Raw genomic sequence first — 21,418 nt, 5'->3', positions numbered from 1 at the left:
ATTAGACCGGTGAAGCATTCTTCTGTATTATCCACACTGAATATTTTATATCTCCCTCAAAAACTCAAACCCAAGGGACGGATATCCCAATGAAGGAGTGGGCCTAGGGTGGGCACGTTTAAGTTTTTATAATACGGGACGCCGAAATCCGGTATGAAGGTGTGATGTCATAATGAGTGATGAATGATTTGCAAATGCTTTGGGCTGAATGGTATCTTCTGCTTGACTGCTATATTCTTTAGTTTTTATCATCTCTGCTCTTGGCCGCGCAGGGAAAGACTCGCACTGAACTAACGAGTAGCGGTGGGAGAAGAAGTAACGCTTATAGGGGTGTGGGTCATGGTATTATGAGATGACCAGGCAGTGTCCTATCTTTATTATTTTAATAATTTAGTAAGGGGACATCTATCAGAAAAGGGAACTATTACACTCAAGTGCAAATCTTTTAACTTTTTATGACTGATTTTATTACAGTAATTTTAAATTCAGGCATTTCACGTCAAGGCATTAAAATACGGAATAATTGTGCGTCCTGACAGACCTTTCAGGGACAACGGTACAAGTCAATGTGTATATGGGACATCTAGCAACCCTAAGTGGGCCAAAATATGGGTTAATGCCAGTAATTCTTCAATCTCAACTAGAATAATTGAAAATACCTACACAAACTTTTATATAGGTGGTATTATAGTCCGAAGAGATTCATAGCGCTTTAAATTATGTTACATATTTGGTGGGAATGTCCAGTGGTCACTGTATTTTGAATGAGGTCTTCCAGATTATTCATAGGATTACAGGCATTGCCATACCTTGACATCCAAGTATAATCCTTCTCAATGGGGATAGTATTGAGGGATACAGATGGAAGAAATTTTTAATTTTGCCCGTACTAAATGCAGCACGTTTAGCTCTATAGCAGCCATGTGAAATCAAACATGCACCAACCCATGTATACTGAATGAAGGGAATATGGGAGGTCATGAGCGGGGAAAGAATTATAAACACAATTAGAGATTCTTCAAGTAAATTGAAGATTGTTGGGCCCTTGGATTACCTATATGGCTAAACTAGTAGACCCAAACTGTTGGTAATGGGATGGTATGTGTCTAGACGTGCACCTCATGCAAAAAACTAAATGACACTTAAGACAGTAGGGAACGTATCAAGTATACTTGAATATGAGCTGGAATATAACTCTCCAGCTGGATACATGGCTGCATAGTATTGTTTTAATTTAACTTTAGTTCATGTATGTTTATTTCTGTATCACATAATTATCTTTACAGTATGTATAAATGATCTACCAGTATAGATATTATTTATTTTTCCTTTGACTTCCCTGTTTCCCTGTGCCCTATACAGTATATGTTAGTGCCATTCTATATCAAATTAAAATGTCCCTGGGATTATTTGTCATGTTTTCCAAAGTGGGGACATGCAAAGCATGATTTTTCCAAATATTGGGAGAGATGTTTTTAGAATGTCTGCAAACCTCCCGAGTCATCTGGATTTGGGTGATATACAAGCCTAGAGGTATGGGAAACATAGGATATTCAAGTTGTTGCTTTTTTCACCTGTGAAAGACATGAGGGTTGTCTATATATGCCGACACGAATTTCTATTTCATCTTCTTTTTCCGCAGCTATTTTGAAATTCAGAGAGGATGGTTCAGCTTCGATGTAAAAACCTTGAGATTGATAAAATGGCAATACGGTATAATAATACATAGGGGCTGATTCTATATGGGCCTAATCGGCCCCTTCGCCACATATATATTCAGCCCCATAATATCCAGACACGCCATTGATAAAGTAGAGCTGTGCTCTCCAAACCTCTCCTTAAGGCCCTACGCAAGACCACCCAACCGTCTATTCCTATGCATATTAGCTGAATTCACCTGTGATGGTCACCACAAAGAGGTTTGACCACTGCATTCTAGTGTATTTAATTCATAATGACTTTATTCAGAAAAAGGTCTGATGTTTCAGCCGAACATGAGCCTTCATGGGGGGAATAAGTTGGATACAGACAGTGTACAGGGCTCTTGCTGCCACTGTGGTTTCTCCTACTCCAAGATGCGTACATGATCATGCTATGAGTGTCCTCACATCATCCCTCCTCCCCTCTTTTACGTTCGTTATGGTCTTTTATCATTTTTTCTATTTATATTGCTTTGCACTGTCTCATTCCTTTTCTTGCCTTGATAAAGGCCCACATTGGGCCTTGTTTCAAACAAAGTAATTCTGAATTAAATACACTTTCTTGTATGAATGTGTCTAAGAACTACGTATCCCTGAAGTACCTGACGTGAGTCCTCCCTGTCGGACTTTGGAGGCCCTCTTTATGCTTGTGTAGCCAGGTCCCCTTGAGGCATTACCTTCTCTCCTGCTGGTGTACGAGCCGCGCAGTACTAAGGGTTGCGGCCGGTTGCCGGGGACGCGAGGGGGCCGTCATTAAGGCCGCGATCGCGTTGTTGTGGTTCCGTCGGTTCGCGGAGCAGGGCGCCGCCATTGTTAACGGCGTTGCGCATGCGCGAGGGCTAGGAGCACCCAAGGACTACAGGGAGCTCGCGCCTGCGCAGTGAAGGTGCAGAAAGCCCGCGAAGGACTAGCCTATAGAGGAGGACTCTGCAAGAGGACTTCAAGTCCCATGAGCCTTTGGAACGACCCCGTGACGCCAGGGAGCCAATAGGGCTGGAGGAGCTCTGTTGGCAACATAGCGATACATTTCGCGCGCAGGAACCACAACAGCAGTTGGCGACTGGAGCAGCTAGGGGTAAGAGGTAGGGTGCTGGAGTCCGTGACTCCTGGCACTAGGCCAGTACTCCCCTAGGCCCCAGATAGCACTGAGTCACCCTAGCGGAGTGTGATAAGGACAGGCCCTAGGTTAGGGACCCTGCCCCTTTATTTATATGCTAGTGAGGAATCCAGCGGACGCTGCACTTTCCGCCGAGAGGCTTGGGCCTAAGCTTGGCCTCTAAGGGATCACTAGACTATAAGTGCGGAGGCCCGGTATGGAGTGACCGCGGCCAGTGGACATCAGCCCGGTTATCGTCAAGATACAGACAGCTGGGAGAAGCGGTGATATTATCCACGCCGGAATTCACCCCACCTTTGGAGGACACCCCAGCGATTCCCTCGTGGTATAGCAGCACCCGCGGCTGGAGCCCGGGCAGGTAACACACCAACTCACGTGCACCAACAAGGCCTATCATCTGACATAGTGACTGCGCAGTCACACACATATATACACACGCTGGTCTATGTATTGGGAGTGCAAGACTTTGGGTGGGACTCACTGGACTTGAGGGAGGGATTTTGTGTTGGGACAGTAGCGTCCGTCGTGACGCATAAAGTGTGGACACCCGCCGTGGTGTCCGTTAGCGTTAACCTTAGGGAAACGTTGAGTCAGGTTACCTTTAGAAAGGGAGACCTGTTATCACTTGTTGACCTTGCATGTTTCTAGTCACATCAGTAAAAAGGTATTCGTTCTTATCCAATCATTTGTATGTGGTTATTGGGTATTGTCCTGCGAGGAACCACTCCCCCTCTGGCGGGAGCCATCGCAGGTGGAGGCGCTGCATCATTGTAATGGTATATGCTAGTATTGTGCCCCAGGTTTCCCGTGGCGGAAGCTCAGCCCTCCTGTGAGCCAACAGGTAATGCACTACACTGAGTAACAATATATGTTTCCTGCACCCCCACACTATAATCTGCGATTGGGGGGGGGGGGGGAAACCCGTTACACTTGTTACCTGTGATCATTTGCTAAACAACTCCTTCTAGTATATACAGTATTTAAATTATAATTTTTTTCCTTTTTGGGGTATGATGCTGAATCATATAAACATAATTGCAAAATTGTACAAATGGTGCAATAATAACATTACTGGGGTGTCTCCTGGAGTATGTGAAATTCAATAAAATTGCAAAGCTAGACCAAGTACATGTACTGTATTAGTGCTCACAGCTGAGCTCTGAATTGCGATATCTAATTCCTTCAAAGAGCAGCCATGAGAGTTTGAGCGTGATGTAAAATATCCAGTTCACATGGCTAATTCTATCAAAAACCTGTAAGGCTGAGTCCCCCGTGTAAGCTGCAGCGAGCGCTACGGAGTGCGCTACAGGAACAAGATCCGCCCCTCTATGGTGCCGGTCCCAGTAGCTGCCTGCAAACGCATATACAGACCGCGATGCGCAACCACATTTTTGAAAAGACAAGAATCTTGTCTTTGTTAGTGGCGACGGAGCGCTGGCCATGTCACGGCAGCAGCTCAGCCAATGAGGGTGAACTAGCCGCATGATGTCATGGCTGCACCCCCGCCACGCCCCCTCCATCGCGATCTTGTCTTTCCCCCTGCAGCTCAGCCACAGACCGCGACTTTCACACATGCACGCGCCGCCAGGCGCGCGTGCAGCAGCTGATACTGGGGCCGTAGCCTTAAGCTACAGTATGAGTAGTCATGGTAACTCCTCCCACCGCACTTTCACTACACTCATCACTACTTCCAGCCCACACACAATATCGAGCAGCAAAGCCAGATCCTGGTGAGGCACATAGCAATAGGTTGACATTATATATATGTATATATATTTGTTTGCATGTTTAACAATTAGGATGCAATCATTTCCAAATATTTCTAAATTATGTAGAAAGAATAATAAATAACAACATGTATTCGGCTCAATGCAAGTTCAATGGGACAAGATTTCTTACCTTTATGTTGCAACCTATACTAATTGTGTCTTTATACTGAGAACTGTACTATGCATATTAGCAATACTATAGAATAAACACGTGTGTGTATATATATATATATATATATATATATATATATATATATATATATATATATATATAAAAACGGGGAACACATAGCAGCATATACATATATATGGTTGCAGACCTGTCTAAGACATGCAAATGAATATACAGGAATATTTACAGTTGCTATATATATATATATATATATATATATATATATATATATATATATATATATTATATATATATATATAATATATGTATGTATGTGTGTAGATTTTTAGTACAGCACTCACCTCACTCACAAGCCCCTGCCAGTCACTCTCTGTTCGATCACTATTCATGATTGAGAGACCTCAGTGAGCTAAGATTTTGCAGAGCACTGTGACCAAGGTATAGTAGTACTCCAGTCAGCCATAAGCTGCAGCTTCCTGAGCCTGATCAGCCTTCCCTGCACTGTTTACTCTACGTCAGCGTTAACTAACCCTGCAAGGGAGGGGACTGCATAGAGCATATGGGATAAACCTGTTACTCTACCTGCCAGTTATCATTCTGCATCCTGAATGTCTGCATGTCAAATACTGTACACAACTCGTCTTATTTGTCGACAGTGAAATGCTAGCTGGGTTTGTTTCTTCTTGAGCCATTTCTGCATACTATTTCTACTACAGTATTTCAAGAGGAATAACGAACAGGATGGTTCTGTACAACCAGCTGTATCTGTTCTTAAATATAGTTCTACGAATATATTAACATTTTTCAAGGAATCATATTACAGGTTGTATAGCATGCAAACAGTTTCTAAAATGATTCAGTCCTCTAAACAATGCATCAGATTTTATGTGCCACATTTCACTCAAGTTTCAAGTCGGCATAATTAATGCCAGGTCAGGCCGCACAGGTCAGACTACGTTCAAAGGGAAAAAATGCAGACACTTGTGCATCAAATTACCACTCTCCTAGCTTATTCATTTTTAATGTATTTATACGGTTCACAGAAGAAAAGGTATGGGGTTGTTATCAAACATTCCACAGCTACTGTACATTTGTTCCCTTTATAAAGGTTACAGAATTTTAGATTAAAAGGGATATACTGTATACTCAACGTAAAGCATTAATCCCTCGCCACCACACCCCACAATCTTCCACTGAGCCGCTGATAGAGCCACCTGTGCTGAAACAGGGATATCCTGAAAACCTGACCTGTTGGTGGCCCTTGAGGACTGGAGTTGGCCACCCCTGCTCTAAAGCAAGGGACCAAAGCTGGAGACACACAACGAAGATATGAGAGAGAGCAATAAAGACAGATACAATAAATTGATGGCTTGACGAGCCATTTCTGTTCAAAAATTAAAAAACTGTTTTAAAGAAATAGATAACTTCATGATTATACATTATAATGATGATCTTAATTGATTATCACCATGCCATCAATTGCATGTTGCCTTACGCTCACAAATAAATGGAGCATCAAGCAATACATATATCTTCGTTCATGTTCTCATGTAATATATAGGATGACAATGATACAAAGTATAGGAAAATAGGATGAGGTGTGACAAAGAAAATGTGCCCTTATGTTAATATATAGACCTCACAGAGGGAATACATCTCTGAAGAGGTTGCTGGGATATTTATTTATTATAAATTAATATATGCCGTGCAGTCTAGTGATGGTTAATTCAAAATCCATATGTAACTTTATTCTATGAGTGACCATTTCTCCTCTTCCTGGTTGCTCTTTTGCAACATTTTGTGCTATAGACATACTTATGTTCTGGACAGGCTCGGACTGGCCCACTTGCTACAGAGGGAAATCCCCCATGAGCCCTCGTTTCAGATGGGGCCTCCGGGGTCCAGACTAGCCAGGTCTTCCCAGCAGACTTCTGAAATCTCGGATAGATTCAGAAGACTCGGGTAGCAGTCTATGGGTGAGTCAGTCCATGTATGTGTAACCCCTCTTTAAATATCTATATATTTAGTAGTCTGTGTATACTTGGGTGGGGGGGCCGGATTCCACCTACCCTGCAATTGAGAGATAATATTCAGCCTGCAAGGAACCAGGCTCTGAGCGACCAATAGAATATGAGTGTATACACTCTTGATCAACCAATTAGAATTCAGGCCTGCACAACTCCAGTCCTCGAGGGCCGCAAACGGGCCAGGTTTTCAAGATATCCCTACTTCAGCACAGCTGGCTTAATAAGTGGCTCAGTATGACTGAGCCACTAATTGAGCCAGCTGTGCTGAAGAAGGAAAATACTGAAAACCTGGCCTATTTGTGGCCCTCGAGGACTGGAGTTGTGCAGGCCTGAATTAGATGGTCGCTCACTAGCTAGGTCTTTACCGGCACGGGTATTTAAAAAGGTGCTATTATCTTTTACTTGCATACACCTTGGCTCATGTAGTGTGAAACGTGTAGGTGGTGCGCATTTTATCTTGTTGTCTATGAGACTTCAATAAATGTATTTTGATTGGGGTCACCTTGTGATGTTTTGCTTATGGTAGTGCTCCGTTTTTTCATCTTTACTTCTGGACTTTCGTTACTACGGATCAGCACAGCTGGGACTCATGGAGGATGGAAGGCTTAATCAAAGAGGGAAAAGGTACTGGCTTCGTGTACTTAAAATTATTTTGTCCTTCACTATGCCAACTCTTGAACTATTTTATGAATGCCACACTGGTGAGTACTGCAGTTGTCTCACTAGGCAATACATCCTTTAATATTGTGTCAACACATGAAAGTTTCTCTATGTAAGAGATGTGTGCAGAGGTATGCAATGAAGACCATTTTTTAAGGTGAAATTAAAATAAGGCTTTATTGCCTGTTCCTGTAAATAATACAGCACACACACAAAAAATATATATATATATTAGCCTATACTTGTAGTTCAGCTTTGTGTATTACGTGGAGATTATTTTTGTTAGTTATTGTCCATCATTATTTTAAAATAAGAAATAAAGATACGTTTTAACCGACCTATCAAATCATAACCCATCATCAGGGTAGAGTGCTAGTCTATAGAAGCTTCTGTTTCTTGCATCGGCAAGTTTTATTCTATTAATGTCCCAAAGACTCACTAATTTAGTCCCGGTGGCCCGTGTGCTAGCTAATGGGCCACTGTTGGTGCCGGCACAGCATTGTTGCTCGTGTAGAGTCATGTGTGTTAAACAGTTGTAGGCCTGATACTTTACAAAGGATGTCGGTAGCTGCCTACTTAGAAAGGATTCTGATCCCCCAGATGCATGCTCGCTTTCTTTACTCGCAGCTGGAAACCCCAGCGTACATAGGTTTCCTTTCTCTGGTGATGTATCACTCCTGGCTCTTATCCGCTGCCTCCCACAAGTGCTGTATTGCCAGGCATAGTGGCGTCTTATTCACCGGACTCCTCAGGACAGGTACTCCCTCTCGTTTCTTCACACGCATTGGGACGCGGATGTTTGGCGTGTTGCGTCATCACGCCTTTACAAGCGGTTATGTATAGAGCACAAGCGCTATACTCAGTGGAACACTATCCATCTTTTTGAAACCTTGCGACTCTGTATTTACTATCTTCCTCGACGGCTCGGCACTGAGCACATTTACTGTTTGATCTGCGGACCCCGGAAAACCGAACTGGGTGCCAGCCCTCCATTGGGATTACAGACATTTGCAGCAGATGAGTCCTCTGGTCATGAGAAAATGATCTCCCAAATGCGCATGATCTTGCTATACTTGTGAGTGTGCTAATTTTAAACCTCTCAATTGATAATAAATGCACAGATTTATGCAATGTGGCACGCGCCTCTTTTTTCTCTCTTCTAAACAGATTATCGTGGATGTGGTTCATCTTTTCAGAAGCTGCGGATCCGTCACGGAGCTTTTTCAATTATATCCTTTATTATATTCAATTGGATTGAACTTTATCACATGGACTTTTATTCACATCATTGATATATGTATTATTATTTGTGTATTCACATTCATTTTCACACTCACCTTTTTATCTAAATCACTTTAGCACATTGTGTGCACTGTTTTGAGTGTGCACTTAGAATTATAATTAGCACATGTTCTTATTTAAGTATATATAAGTTTATCTATCACAGACATTGGGTATCTCTTAGCAAGCACTAACTATATCTAATATATATATATATATATACACAGTTAGGTCCGTAAATAATTGGACACTGACACAATTTTCATAATTTTGGCTCTGTACACCACCACAATGGATTTGAAATGAAACAACCGAGATGCAATAGAAGTGCAGACTTTCAGCTTTAATTCAAGGGGTTGAACAAAAATATTGTATGAAACGTTTAGGAATTGCAACCATTTTCATACACAGTCCCCTTATTACAGGGGCTCAAATGTAATTGGACAAATTAACACAATCATAAATAAAATGTTAATTTTTAATACTTTGTCGAGAATCCTTTGCAGGCAATGACTGCTTGAAGTCTGGAGCGCATGGACATCACCAAACGCTGAGTTTCCTCCTTTTGTGATGCTTTGCCAGGCCTTTACTGCAGCTGTCTTCAGTTGTTGTTTGTTCGTGGGTCTTTCTGCCTTAAGTTTTGTCTTCAGCAAGTGAAATGCATGCTCGATCGGGTTGAGATCAGGTGATTGACTCGGCCATTGCAGAATATACTACTTCTTTGCCTTAAACTCCTGGGTTGCTTTCGCAGTATGTTTTGGGTCATTGTCCATCTGTAAAGTGAAACGCCGTCCAATCAACTTCACTGAATCTGAGCAGACAATATATCCCTATACACTTCAGAATTCATCCGGCTGCTTCTGTCTTCTGTCACATCATCAATCAACACTAGTGACCCAGTGCCATTGTAAGCCATGCATGCCCATGCCATCACACTGCCTCCATCGTGTTTTACAGATGATGTTGTATGCTTCGGATCATGAGCCGTTCCAAGCCTTCTCCATACTTTTTTCTTCCCATTATTCTGGTACAGGTTGATCTTAGTTTCATCTGTCCAAATAATGCTATTCCAAGACTGGGCTGGCTTTTTTAGATATTGTTTGGCAAAGTCTAATCTGGCCTTTCTATTCTTGAGGCTTATGATGGTTTGCACCTTGTGGTGAACCCTCTGTATTTGTTCTCGTGAAGTCTTCTCTTTATGGTAGACATGGATAATAATATGCCTACCTCCTATAGAGTGTTCTTCACTTGGCTGGATGTTGTGAAGGGGTTTTTCTTTACCATGGAAAGGATCCTACGATCATCCACCACTGTTGTCTTCCGTGGACGTTCAGGCCTCTTTGTGTTGCAGAGCTCACCAGTGCGTTCTTTTTTTCTCAGAATGTACCAAACTGTTGATTTGGCCACTCCTAATGTTCCTGTTATCTCTCTGATGGATTTTCTTTTTTTTTTTTTGCAGCCTAAGGATGCCCTGTTTCACTTGCATTGAGAGCTCCTTTGACTGCCTGTTGTGGGGTCACAGCAACAGCTTCCAAATGCGAATGCCACACCTGGAATCAACTCCAGACCTTTTACCTGCTTAATTGATGATGAAATAATGAAGGAATAGCCCACACCTGTCCATGAAACAGGTTTGAGTCAATTGTCCAATTACTTTTGGTCCCTTGAAAAAGAGGGGCTACATATTAAAGAGATGTCATTCCTAAACCCTTCCTCCAATTTGGATGTGAATACCCTCAAATTAAAGCAGAAAGACTGCACTTTAAGCCCACATTATATACATTATTTAACTGTAACTTGAATTTATTTTTGTACACAGCCGAAATAACAAAACTTGAATCAGTGTCCAATTATTTCCGGACCTAACTGTATATCTATATATACCCAGCATCTTAACCCTGGCTGTGCTCAAAGTTGTGACCTTGCAGCAAGCTTAAGCCTATAGGGAACCATGTTTATGGTTTTGAAGCAAAAGGTGGCACTGTGTGCTCATTTGCATGTAATTTCCCAGAATCCCTTGCTGCAGTGGAAGCGTTGTGTGCTGGGTGATAATGGTGAAAGGCGGGATTGCAGACCTGTCTAAGACATGCAAATGAGCATACAGTAATATTTCCATTTGCTATATATAGCACGGGCGAAACGCGTTGAGTGTTCCTAATGGCAGCATCTATTGATTTATTCAGCAAGACCTCTCTTTGATGGTGCATCCTCTATGTGTCTACTAAGCGATCCAGACAGGGGCAGGAACCTGACTTTATTAGCCTATGGACTAATTGTTACTCTCTCATCATCATCAGCTGAGTATTGCTCTGTCCCACACTAGTGGTTCCTTTTCTATCTACAGGACTGGTTTATCCATTCAGGTTTTGGCACTGGCTGACATCAGCATAATTTATTGATGGGAGCAGTATCTTACCTCCCTTTCTCTCTCAGTGCCTTATCTGTGGAGGTTCACAGGCACCTTTGTATATATGTTGCATTTCATTTTTTGATTTGTTATTGATTTTCATAGGGTTTGAGAATTTTGTCTGTTTTTTTTCTCCCATGTGTCTCCCCCTTGGTTACAGATTATTATTTTTATGCTTAATTTGTAGTACATATAAGTTTATTTATAATATATATCTTCTCTCCGTTTTTGCTAGTATTGATTTATTTTTATATCATAATTTTTTGAGTTTAGAATATATTTTTCTTTTTCTCATTAGACTTGGCAGTTAGGAGTTTTCTGGGGTGTCTATACTACTTAGCTAATTTGTATCGTTTTATTCATTTTCTGATTATTAGGTGGTACATTTTTTGGCTTTCTAGTTTAGTTTTCAGCTACATCTTTTTATGCCATATATACCTTTTTTTTTATATCTGTTCTTGCTTATTATTGTTGCTTGGCTGCCATTAGTGTGTATATGTTTTTACACGTTAGTGTGTTATACTGCTTATATAATAAAATCATTGCCATTTTTCTACTTTGGCTGTGGATCCAGGTTTTTGTCTATTACTCTATTTTTATTTCAGGCATATTGTGAGTGCTATATTTAGGGCTCTTGTTTGTCTTTTTTCTGTGTTTTAATTTATATGTTATATGATACTGTATATATATATATATATATATATATATATATATATATATATATATATATATATATATATATATATATATATATATATACACAGTGGTTGACAAATCACCAAAAAATCTACTCGCCACACAAAAAAATCTACTCGCCACCTAGTACCAAACGTGTGCTTCTTGGGCCAATATCTACTCGCCCGGGGGTTAAATCAACTCGCCCGGGGCGAGCAAATATATAGGTTTGTCGAACACTGTATATATATATATATATACAGTGTATAACATATAAATTAAAACACAGAAAAAAGACAAACAAGAGCCCTAAATATAGCACTCACAATATGCCTGAAATAAAAATAGAGTAATAGACAAAAACCTGGATATATACATATATAACGTATGTATTTTACTATTTGACTCAGTTTGCTCTTTGTATATCAGTTTATATAACTATCTGAGTCAGTTAAATTTAAGCCCTTACAATTTGCTTCCCTTGGGGGCCGTTGATGTCCCAGCCCGTCACTATATTACATTGTTAGGAAATGTATTATGGCTGCAGTTGTGCACCTAGAACAGGTACGAGTCATGTTTTCATAGCTTACCGACATTACCCCCCTTATCAGATTGTTTAATAACCACAGAGGGGATCTGTTGTAACATGTGCATGTCAGATTCGGTTTTATGCTTAGACCCTTGCCTTCAGGTTCACCTTGTTTGGTAGAGTTGAGGCCCCCCCCATCTTTTAAACTTTATCCCCTGTTTTAATTCACTTTAATAAAAATCTTTTGTTACACTTTACAGGTATGTCCATGTGCTTCTTATAAGTTTGCTTTCTCTATGGTTTAATATTATTTCATCCTTTAGCACCGCTGTTTGAGTATGATTTATATTACTTATTGACAGTTGTTTTGGACACCATTGACTTACAGTGTTGAGCGATATTTCTGTGTGTCTTATCATATATTCTTTTTGCTTTCTCTGTATTGCAATTTCTTAATATCAGCTCCACTTTTTATCATATATCCCTTGCTTTCCTGATCCTATAACCTAGCTAGCATGAATTTTAGCGCTCAAGATGAGCAGAGAATTGCGAGTGCCAGAGCAGCATTTTCCATCTCGCGCTCAGATTTGGTTGAGACTAACACTGACATTTCTACCTCTGGGGTTCCAGAAACAGACGTATTAAACGCATTTAAACATCTGTCACAGAGGAGGTTACGTAGTTGGTGGAACCGGACTGCATTAGATAACTACCTCTCTCGCAAAATAATTCCCAGAGGCTTGAGAAGAAAACTCTTCCCTGCCTTTGAATTTACTGACAGTTTCCTCAAAGACTGTTGGGAAGCTTCGTTGACTGCATGCTCTTTGGAATTAATAACAATCCTTATTGAGCACGACAAACAAATGCTAACAGAACTAACTGACAAAATTGAGACGGCTAAAAAAGAACTTAATAGTGTGACACCTACGCTAATTGACAAAGTGGAAAGTGAGCTGGTCAAGTATGAGGAAGGTCTAATTGACTATAAAAAGAAGAAATTTGACAGATGCATCACAGACTTTGAGAGAAAACAGGTGTACAGGCAAGGGTCCCAAAAGGGCAAGACAACAGGCCCGAGATGTCTCTCTGTCTTCTGATGCTTTCACAACCGATATAGACTCTTCTGACGTTGATGCGCCACGTGCCACAACCTCTTCAGCCAATGCCCCCGGTTCCTCGTACACCTCGTTTTTAGACAGGGGTTCACGCCCGAAAAGAGGAAGAGGAAAACAAGGCGGGGAAGCAAGGCAGTTAAGAGACAGAGAGACATTCGGTTACAAACCACAGTACCAGAAAAGGCGGGCCTGGTAGGTGAGGAACTGAATATCATTAACCTTTCTGACACCACTCTTTCAGAAGCCCAAATTAGAGTCCTGAAAAGGGGCCTTCCTTCTCGCCCACAAGCCACTTGGATAAATTTGAAGTCATCAAAGACTTAAATCTCTTTTGCCGCAAATTATTACTCCATAAACATTTTTCTAAATCCCATGATTTACCTTTGGACTCCTCTATATCTGCGATGTGGGATAAAGAAGAATTACAGACTTTAGACAATATGGACACACTCTTAGAAGAACAAGAACTCATTAACATCTCTACAAAGGACATTTTGTTGCGTACAAAACCCACATCAACATTCTGCCCTCCTATCCAGAGTTGCTCATCAGTCGAAGTGTTTGCCGCAGCAGTGACTGAGGAGATTCTGAAGTTACCAACATTTCATGGGTCAAAGAATTTGGGTAAGGATGAATGGCTTTCCATCAAAGAGTTACAACAGATGCCCTCTGTGGTTATTAAACAATCTGATAAGGGGGGTAATGTCGTTATATGGCCTCAGAGTATGTATGAACGTGAGGCGTACAGACAGCTACACGACACTTCGTGCTATTCTGAGCTTGCCTGTGACCCCACACTGAGATTTAAGACTGACTTAGGACGCATTTTGCATAATGCGTTAGACAATAAGATTATCACAAAACATAACTATGATGGCTTGTTGCCCAAGTTTCCCGTGATCCCCACTTTCTATTTGCTACCCAAAGTTCATAAGAATGCCTCCCGCCCACCAGGTCGACCAATTGTTTCAGGCATAGGGGGTTTATGTGAACCCGCTTGCCGCTTCCTTGATTCATTCTTGTGCCTCGCCGTCGTTAATTTACCCTCTCATTTACGTGACACGATGGAGGTGCTGTCCAGGGTCGACTGCATCACGGTTGACGAGGATACTATCCTCGCGACCTGTGATGTGGAGTCCCTGTACACCTGCATTCCCCATCGTGAGGGTCTCCTAGCATCCAAGTTTTTTCTGTCTATGCAAGACATTTCGGGAGACCTTCTTGATTTTTTAATGGATTTATTACAATTCATACTAACCCATAATTATTTTACTTTCAAAAATAAATTTTACTTACAAGCTAGAGGCACAGCAATGGGAGCGGCATGAGCACCCTCCTATGCCAACTTGTTTCTGGGCTGGTGGGAAAGGGAGGTAGTCTTTTCAGACCTTCACCGCCACTTTAGTGACTTGGGTTTACTGTGGCTGAGATACATCGATGACATCCTGGTAGTCTGGTATAGCACCAGTGATGCATTTGCAGATTTCATCGATGCACTCAACTACAATGAACTCAATATCAAGCTCACCCACCTCTGTAGCCCCACATCCGTAGTGTTCTTGGATGTCAGGATTAGCATCAATACGTCAGGTATGATTGAGACGGATATCCACCGCAAAACCACCGCGACCAATTCCATCCTCCATGCTTCTAGCTCCCACCCTCAGCATCAAATATCAGGGATTTCATGTAGTGAATTTTTGAGATTAAAAAGAAACTGTTCTTCTGATGCCACATTTCAAATGAGAGCAGCAGAATTTAAAACCAGGTTTTCTAATCGTGGATACACCAAATCACGGATCCAGAAAGGAGTGGGAGTCTGCTGAGGGTGGCCCCTACCTTCATCCCCTGGATATGAGGTTCTGACCTACTTTTCTGCCCGTGATACCCCTACACTGAGTGGTGATGTATACTTCACATTGCTACTTGCACTATCCTTGTTTCCACTCCATGCAACCTTTCATGACGATTGTATGGTGATTATTCTAAATGTGGATACATTTATTTTCAGTATGGGTCCTCACTTTACAGGTGTGCTTCTACAGAGCTCCCTGTGTCATGTGCATGTCAGATTCGGTTTTATGCTTAGACCCTTGCCTTCAGGTTCACCTTGTTTGGTAGAGTTGAGCCCCCCCCCCCATCTTTTAGAGCCAGGACAAGGACAGGGGTTCCGACAGGTTACCTTGATTGGGTCATCTCTGGGTGGTAGCAGTGACTCCAGCCAATAGGGATCCTCTGGGGTCTTCAGAGGAGGGACCCCCACTGACACTCTTCATTTACCAGAGACAGGGATTGCACACAGCAGTATCTTTCTGTAGCTTTATTCCAGTGTCACAGCACAGCATCACAGCATAGCAGTAGTATAGCAGCACAGTATCATCAGCATCCTTCCTGACTCCCTAGCTCAGTGCCCTGGCTAGCATCTCTTCTTCTTGACCCTCTCCCTCCAGCCCAGCATGGGTGGAGGGAGATAGAGAGTTCCTATAATCACTCCTCTCTGCAAGCAGATCTCAGAACACTCTCCCCCAACTAACTGACTAACTGAACCTTAATTTAGGAGGTGTGTCTCAATTTGGACATCTCAGGGGAGTGTCTCTAACTTTGAATCATTACAAGACAAAGCCGGATACAGATTGGCCCACACACAGCAGGGGGCGTTCCAACCAATATCCACCCCTTTGATTGACAAACCTCAGGTTGCAAGGCCCGCCCTCGAATATGTCTACATATTCAAGGCTGAATACACATACAGACCTTTTGAAGGAATTAACCTTTCCACTGCCTGTTCTAACAGGACTGACAGAGGAAAAGTCCCAGACAAAGAAGTAACTACCGGGAGGCCATGTTATATATATATATGTTCTAGTAGTACGAGATCTGTTATATCCCTTTATATTATTTATACAGTTTTAGTTTTGTATAGAAACTGTACTGTTTTGCTATGATATTTATTATGTGCATATGTATGTTGATATACAAACAAAACTTTACAGAACTATGAAGTGATCGCTGTACATGATTATAGATCACTTCACTGTCACGATGAGGATCTTAGAGTGTTAGACTATTGTTATATTTGCATGTTGTATTTTGTAAATATGTTGGTTGTTAAATTGCACTGTGATTTTGGATACTCACATTGAGGTATGATACAATGTTATTATGTGATTTGGAGAACTCGATTTAAGATCTGGTATAATAATGAGTCGTTTTGCATGTGATACAATGTTTATGGGATTTTATTCACAATATTTATATTGATGTGATTGGAAATTTACCTCAATTGGTTTTGTTCTCCAGTGGTGCCTGTCCGCTCGGTGTACGTGGTGGTTCCTCCCCACACAGGGTGTGGCGCTCCACCTGGATCGCGTTTCCAGGCACCTTATTGAGTCCTTTATAATATATCCTTCACTAAGATAATTTTTTCCATTTATATGGATTGCACCATCCTCTGCATAAACACTATAGAGGTTGAAATGTAATACTGACATTAGTTACGAGTCATATGCACTGATATATGCACTGTCATATGCACTGACATCATTATTTGACATTGTGACGTGCAAGGCTAAAATGACGGCGGCCGTCTGTAATTTTACATCCCGAAAAGTCAAGTCTCATACGCTACTGTGTTCGCCTGCTATTTTTCTACAAATGTTCGGTAAGGTATTCAGCTTTATATTGCATTTTTAAAGTTGATGATTATATTGCTGTAATGTCACTTTCTTTTTACACGTTGTATATAACTTTGTGTGATCATTTGGGTTCTTATCACGGTGACCCTATTACAATATTTACAATATACTTTTTTGAGCATCCTTTTGGTGTCTTGGTATGCCTTTTTGACTGAACATTGCTCATTCTCTTTGATTAACCCTGCATAAAACAACAGCAGGTCCCAAAGAAGGTGTTTTATTAAACCCTCATTTCCCAAATATAAAAAGTTAAAATTATTGTAGATAATTCATTCAGATTCTCTGCAGATTTAAGACCAAAATCCCCACTCTTGTTTCATAGAGGAAATCATTAAAAGAAAGATGCTCATGCAAGCATCACTCTTCTCCATCAAAGTGCAAAATAATGCTTATTGCTCCATGTGAGCCGCGGTACATCGAATATTTTACAGTCCATGAAAGGATATAACTTAAGGATTATTGATTGCAAACATGTTTCCCCTCACCGAGCATCAGAATGATCCTTTGTGTAGCGGTAAATGGTCCTACTTTCGCTCACTGCAAATAGATATCCCGATGTGCTCAGAAAATACATACTAAAACTTGCTAATTGGTTATAGTACAAAGAATATTCTAATTAGTTTTGTGTGCCTACATGAAATTTATGGAACATGGTTCTTCGCTCTAGGAATATACTGTACTTAAGCTACACACAGTTTATGTGGAACCGTTACTTACATTACAAGTAACAAAAAAATATAATTACCAAACTAACAAACAAATGGCATTTGCTGCAGATTGTTTCTTGAGTTGCAGAAAAACAACACAGAGCCTTTACAGAAGAAATGCCTATTATTTTTTTTTAGCATGTTCTTGTATAGCGCTGCTAGTTTTACATAGCGCTTTACAGATACATTTTGCAGACACAGTCCCTGCCCCGTGGAGCTCACAATCTATGTTTTTGGTGCCTGAGGCACAGGGAGATAAAGTGACTTGCCTAAGGCTAAGGCCCCGCTCCCTCAGCCAGCGCGCCCGCACTGCAGACAGGCGGCGCGCTGACAGGCACAGACCGCGATATGCGGTCTGTAGGGAGCCGGAGCGGGAGGGGGGCGGGAGTGGGAGGGGGGCGTGGTTTGAGCGGAGGGACCCGCTACTCCCCCCCCCCTCTCTCCATGGGCTCGGTCTCCCGGGCTGCAGGAGGAAGCTGCTGCGGGCTGCTGGAAGGAAGGTAAGCTCCCACTTCCTCCCCCTTCCCCCCCCTCCTACACGCTGACACGCTGACACGCTGACACGCTGACACACACACACACACACACACACACACACACACACACACACACACACACACACACACACACACACCCTTACCTTGTGTAGGAAGCTGTCTGACAGCTCCCGTTCCCGCCCCCGCCGCTGATAGGCTCATCAGTGCACCATGTGACGCGTCACCGCTCGGGATCACAATTTTCTTGCTTCCCCTGGCGGCTGACGCGTCACAGCGCGTAGTGAGCCGTGTAGCGAGGGGGGACTGGGACCTGCTCAGAAGGATTCCCCTGCTGGTGGGGAACGCTCACGCGGCCGCCCGCGCCGCCGGGCGCAGCGGGTCCCAGCCCTAAGGTCACAAGGAGCTGACACTGGAAATTGAACCAGGCTCCTCTGCTTTAATCTCAGTGCTAGTCAGTGTCTTTACTCACTGAGCCACTCCTCCCTATTACTGAGTTTGTCAATAAAAAGGGTGATATATTCAATATAATCCGTTTAGCACCATCTCACTTGGATCATTGAGTATGTAGACCAAATCTGTTTTCCTGACATCAGGATTACATGTCTCAAGTTAGATAGCAAACTGGGCATTACATGGCAAATATATGTAGGATATCTTACAGAAATTGCAGGAAGTGTGTTCAACACAATATAGAATTAAGAAAATATTACACGTAAAGCAATCAGAAATGTACAACATAACAGACTGGAGAAAAGCCATTGTTCAGTAAAGTCAAAAGAAAAGTGTTTTGTTTTTCTCCTCACAGTTAATTTCAATGAGTTGTAGTAAATCAATAAGATTATGCTGCAAAAAAGAAACTAGAGACAAGTGTCGGCTGATGTTTTGCAGAAGTGAATATTCACTGATGTCACAGCCTTTAACATCCTCCATGTATTCCCAATAGCTTTGTGCATTGTAGCACAAAACATTACAATCAGGCCACCACTTTATTATAAAGGAGACAAACACTCCCTACAGGATACAACGATCTGGAACACAAAGGCACCAGAATACAGGACACGAGAAGGAACATAAACAGGAGAGACTGTGTGCACCAGAGCGAGGTCCCTGGAGCACGGCTCACCAGCTCATTATTTGTTTTCTCCGCATTTTGTTTGTCATGTTCCCTTGGGGGATGAAGAAATGATGGGGGATCTTTCCATTGGGAGATCATCCTTCTGCACAGTCCTTTCAAGAACACAATGCAGACTGACTTTCCTCTGCACTCTGCAATAAATCCAACACACCTTAGCAACAACGTGCCATGCACCCTGCAGAGTGCAAATTGATGCCCATGAAACAGTTGTCTTATTTTTCCTTTTTAAATGTAAGATACAGATGTAGAGTGATTCAGTGTATTAGAAGCCACTGTACAAAATCAAAACAAGTCTGCATTTAGCATAGCTGTTGTTGCACACAGGTCCGTCCCTAGGTTAATGTGCCAACAGTAGGCAAGCTCTATTAAGGACGCCCATTTCCCAGCCTCAATTATTTTCCCCTGGGTGGGAAGCATGGGGTCTCCAGAGATAAACCCCGTTCATTTCAGCTCTAGGGATCCCCTTCTTCCTGAGATACAGACCTCCCTCCATATGGGGTGCCGGTATTTCCTGCTCAGGTTTAAATATCCTGGTCACGCGGGCAAATAGTTAGCTGTGGCTTCCTATTGGCACGTGTGACCGGTAGCTTTAAACCTGAGCAGGAGATACCGGCACCCCCTACGGAGGTATGTCGGGAAGTAGGGGGTCCCCAGAGCTGAAATGAACGTGATTCTGGTCTGGATACCCCATACTTCCCACCTAGAGGAAACAATTTTTTTTGGGTGGAGCATTTACTCCTTTAAATACCACTTTTCCTCTTCATTTTGCCGCCCCCTGAGACAATTACGCTGTGCCTTACCTGCTTACTGGACGGGCCTGGCTCCACCTTGGTGTATTACTGTACCCCTGCAATGCTTTTTTCCATATAGCCTCCAGGTGCTGGTTTGTATTGAGCTGATACAAGGTTGACTTCCCCTAATGCAGAACCAGGCCAAGGGTGTTCCGTGCATGGAACATCTCCCATCCCACCATCAAGTATCAGGCACTGGTGTAACACCGTAACCAGATCAATATGGAATAAGGGGAGCCCAGTCAATTCATTATTATATATTTTAGTCAGCTCATCCTCGACACGTTACACAGAATATTACGAAAGTGCCAATTTGGTAGACTCCGAAGCCTAAGTACTGTAGCACTACTGATTTAAATATCGGAACTATCCTCCACATCTAACAGATACAATCAGGGCAGATGTTGGTAGGATATCTAGGGAATCATTATTGTTACAAAATCACTTGACGAAGATGCACATTTACTCGTGATTCTGACTTTGTGGCGAGGTTAATTAAGAAACATTGGCGTGTCCTATCATCAGGGGTGAGCAAACTTTTTATGCTGAGCCCCCCTTTTCATCCATGAAATATCTCTGCCCCCCCCCCTGCCTGATGTAATCAAAATCACATGAAAAAAAAAACCTTTATTAAACGGTATATAATGTAAATACAAATATGTCTAAATACTTACATATTTCAACAGCTCGCACTTGTAAAATTAGGCTGCGTCCACTCTGCCGCTGAGAGCAGTGACACTAACTCTCCAAGCATGAGCACAGGGTGTCCTACATAATTTTGCAAGTATGAGCGGGGGGCGTGGATCGGGGCTATTTTTGTGAGTGGCTGTGTGCGTGTGTGTGCATTGACTGCTGCTGAGCGCGCTTCAAAGTCAATTTTGTTTGTCTCCCCAAGCGCCAAGCTTGGGAGAGCGTACGTGCACAAAGGCAATCCTTTTGGGGGGGCATTCATCTACCTCTTTGCTACCTCCCCTCCCTCTCTCCCCCCCCCCTTTTTTTTCCTTCTCCCATTTGCCTTTTTATTTTCCCAGCTCTTTGGCTTGCTGTCCCCAGTGTCATCCAAACTCCAACCTACAGTATTATTTATTTCCATTTTCAATATTGTGTTTTCACTTTTTTGTTTTATTATTTCTGTACATTCATAGTATGATTGATATAGTGGCAACCTACCCTCTCACTT

At 42.2% G+C, this 21,418-nt stretch overlaps 1 protein-coding gene across 2 annotated transcripts in view; it reads right to left on the bottom strand.

The window, feature by feature from the left end:
* CCDC149 (coiled-coil domain containing 149) overlaps positions 1-5,209 on the bottom strand; it is a 94,071-nt gene extending 88,862 nt beyond the window's left edge. For both annotated transcript variants that reach the window (XM_075568465.1, XM_075568481.1), the window contains exon 1: positions 5,061-5,209. In XM_075568465.1, coding sequence (XP_075424580.1) covers positions 5,061-5,108 — 48 coding nt within the window. In that variant the 5' untranslated portion in view covers positions 5,109-5,209. The remainder of the gene's footprint in view (positions 1-5,060) is intronic.
* Positions 5,210-21,418: the final 16,209 nt, after the last annotated feature.

This window comes from Ascaphus truei, chromosome 1 (genome assembly GCF_040206685.1).
Source record: "Ascaphus truei isolate aAscTru1 chromosome 1, aAscTru1.hap1, whole genome shotgun sequence".
NCBI classification, from domain to species: domain Eukaryota; kingdom Metazoa; phylum Chordata; class Amphibia; order Anura; family Ascaphidae; genus Ascaphus; species Ascaphus truei.
The sequence above is the reverse complement of the archived record's forward strand: the minus strand, read 5'-3'. Positions and strand labels throughout refer to the sequence as shown.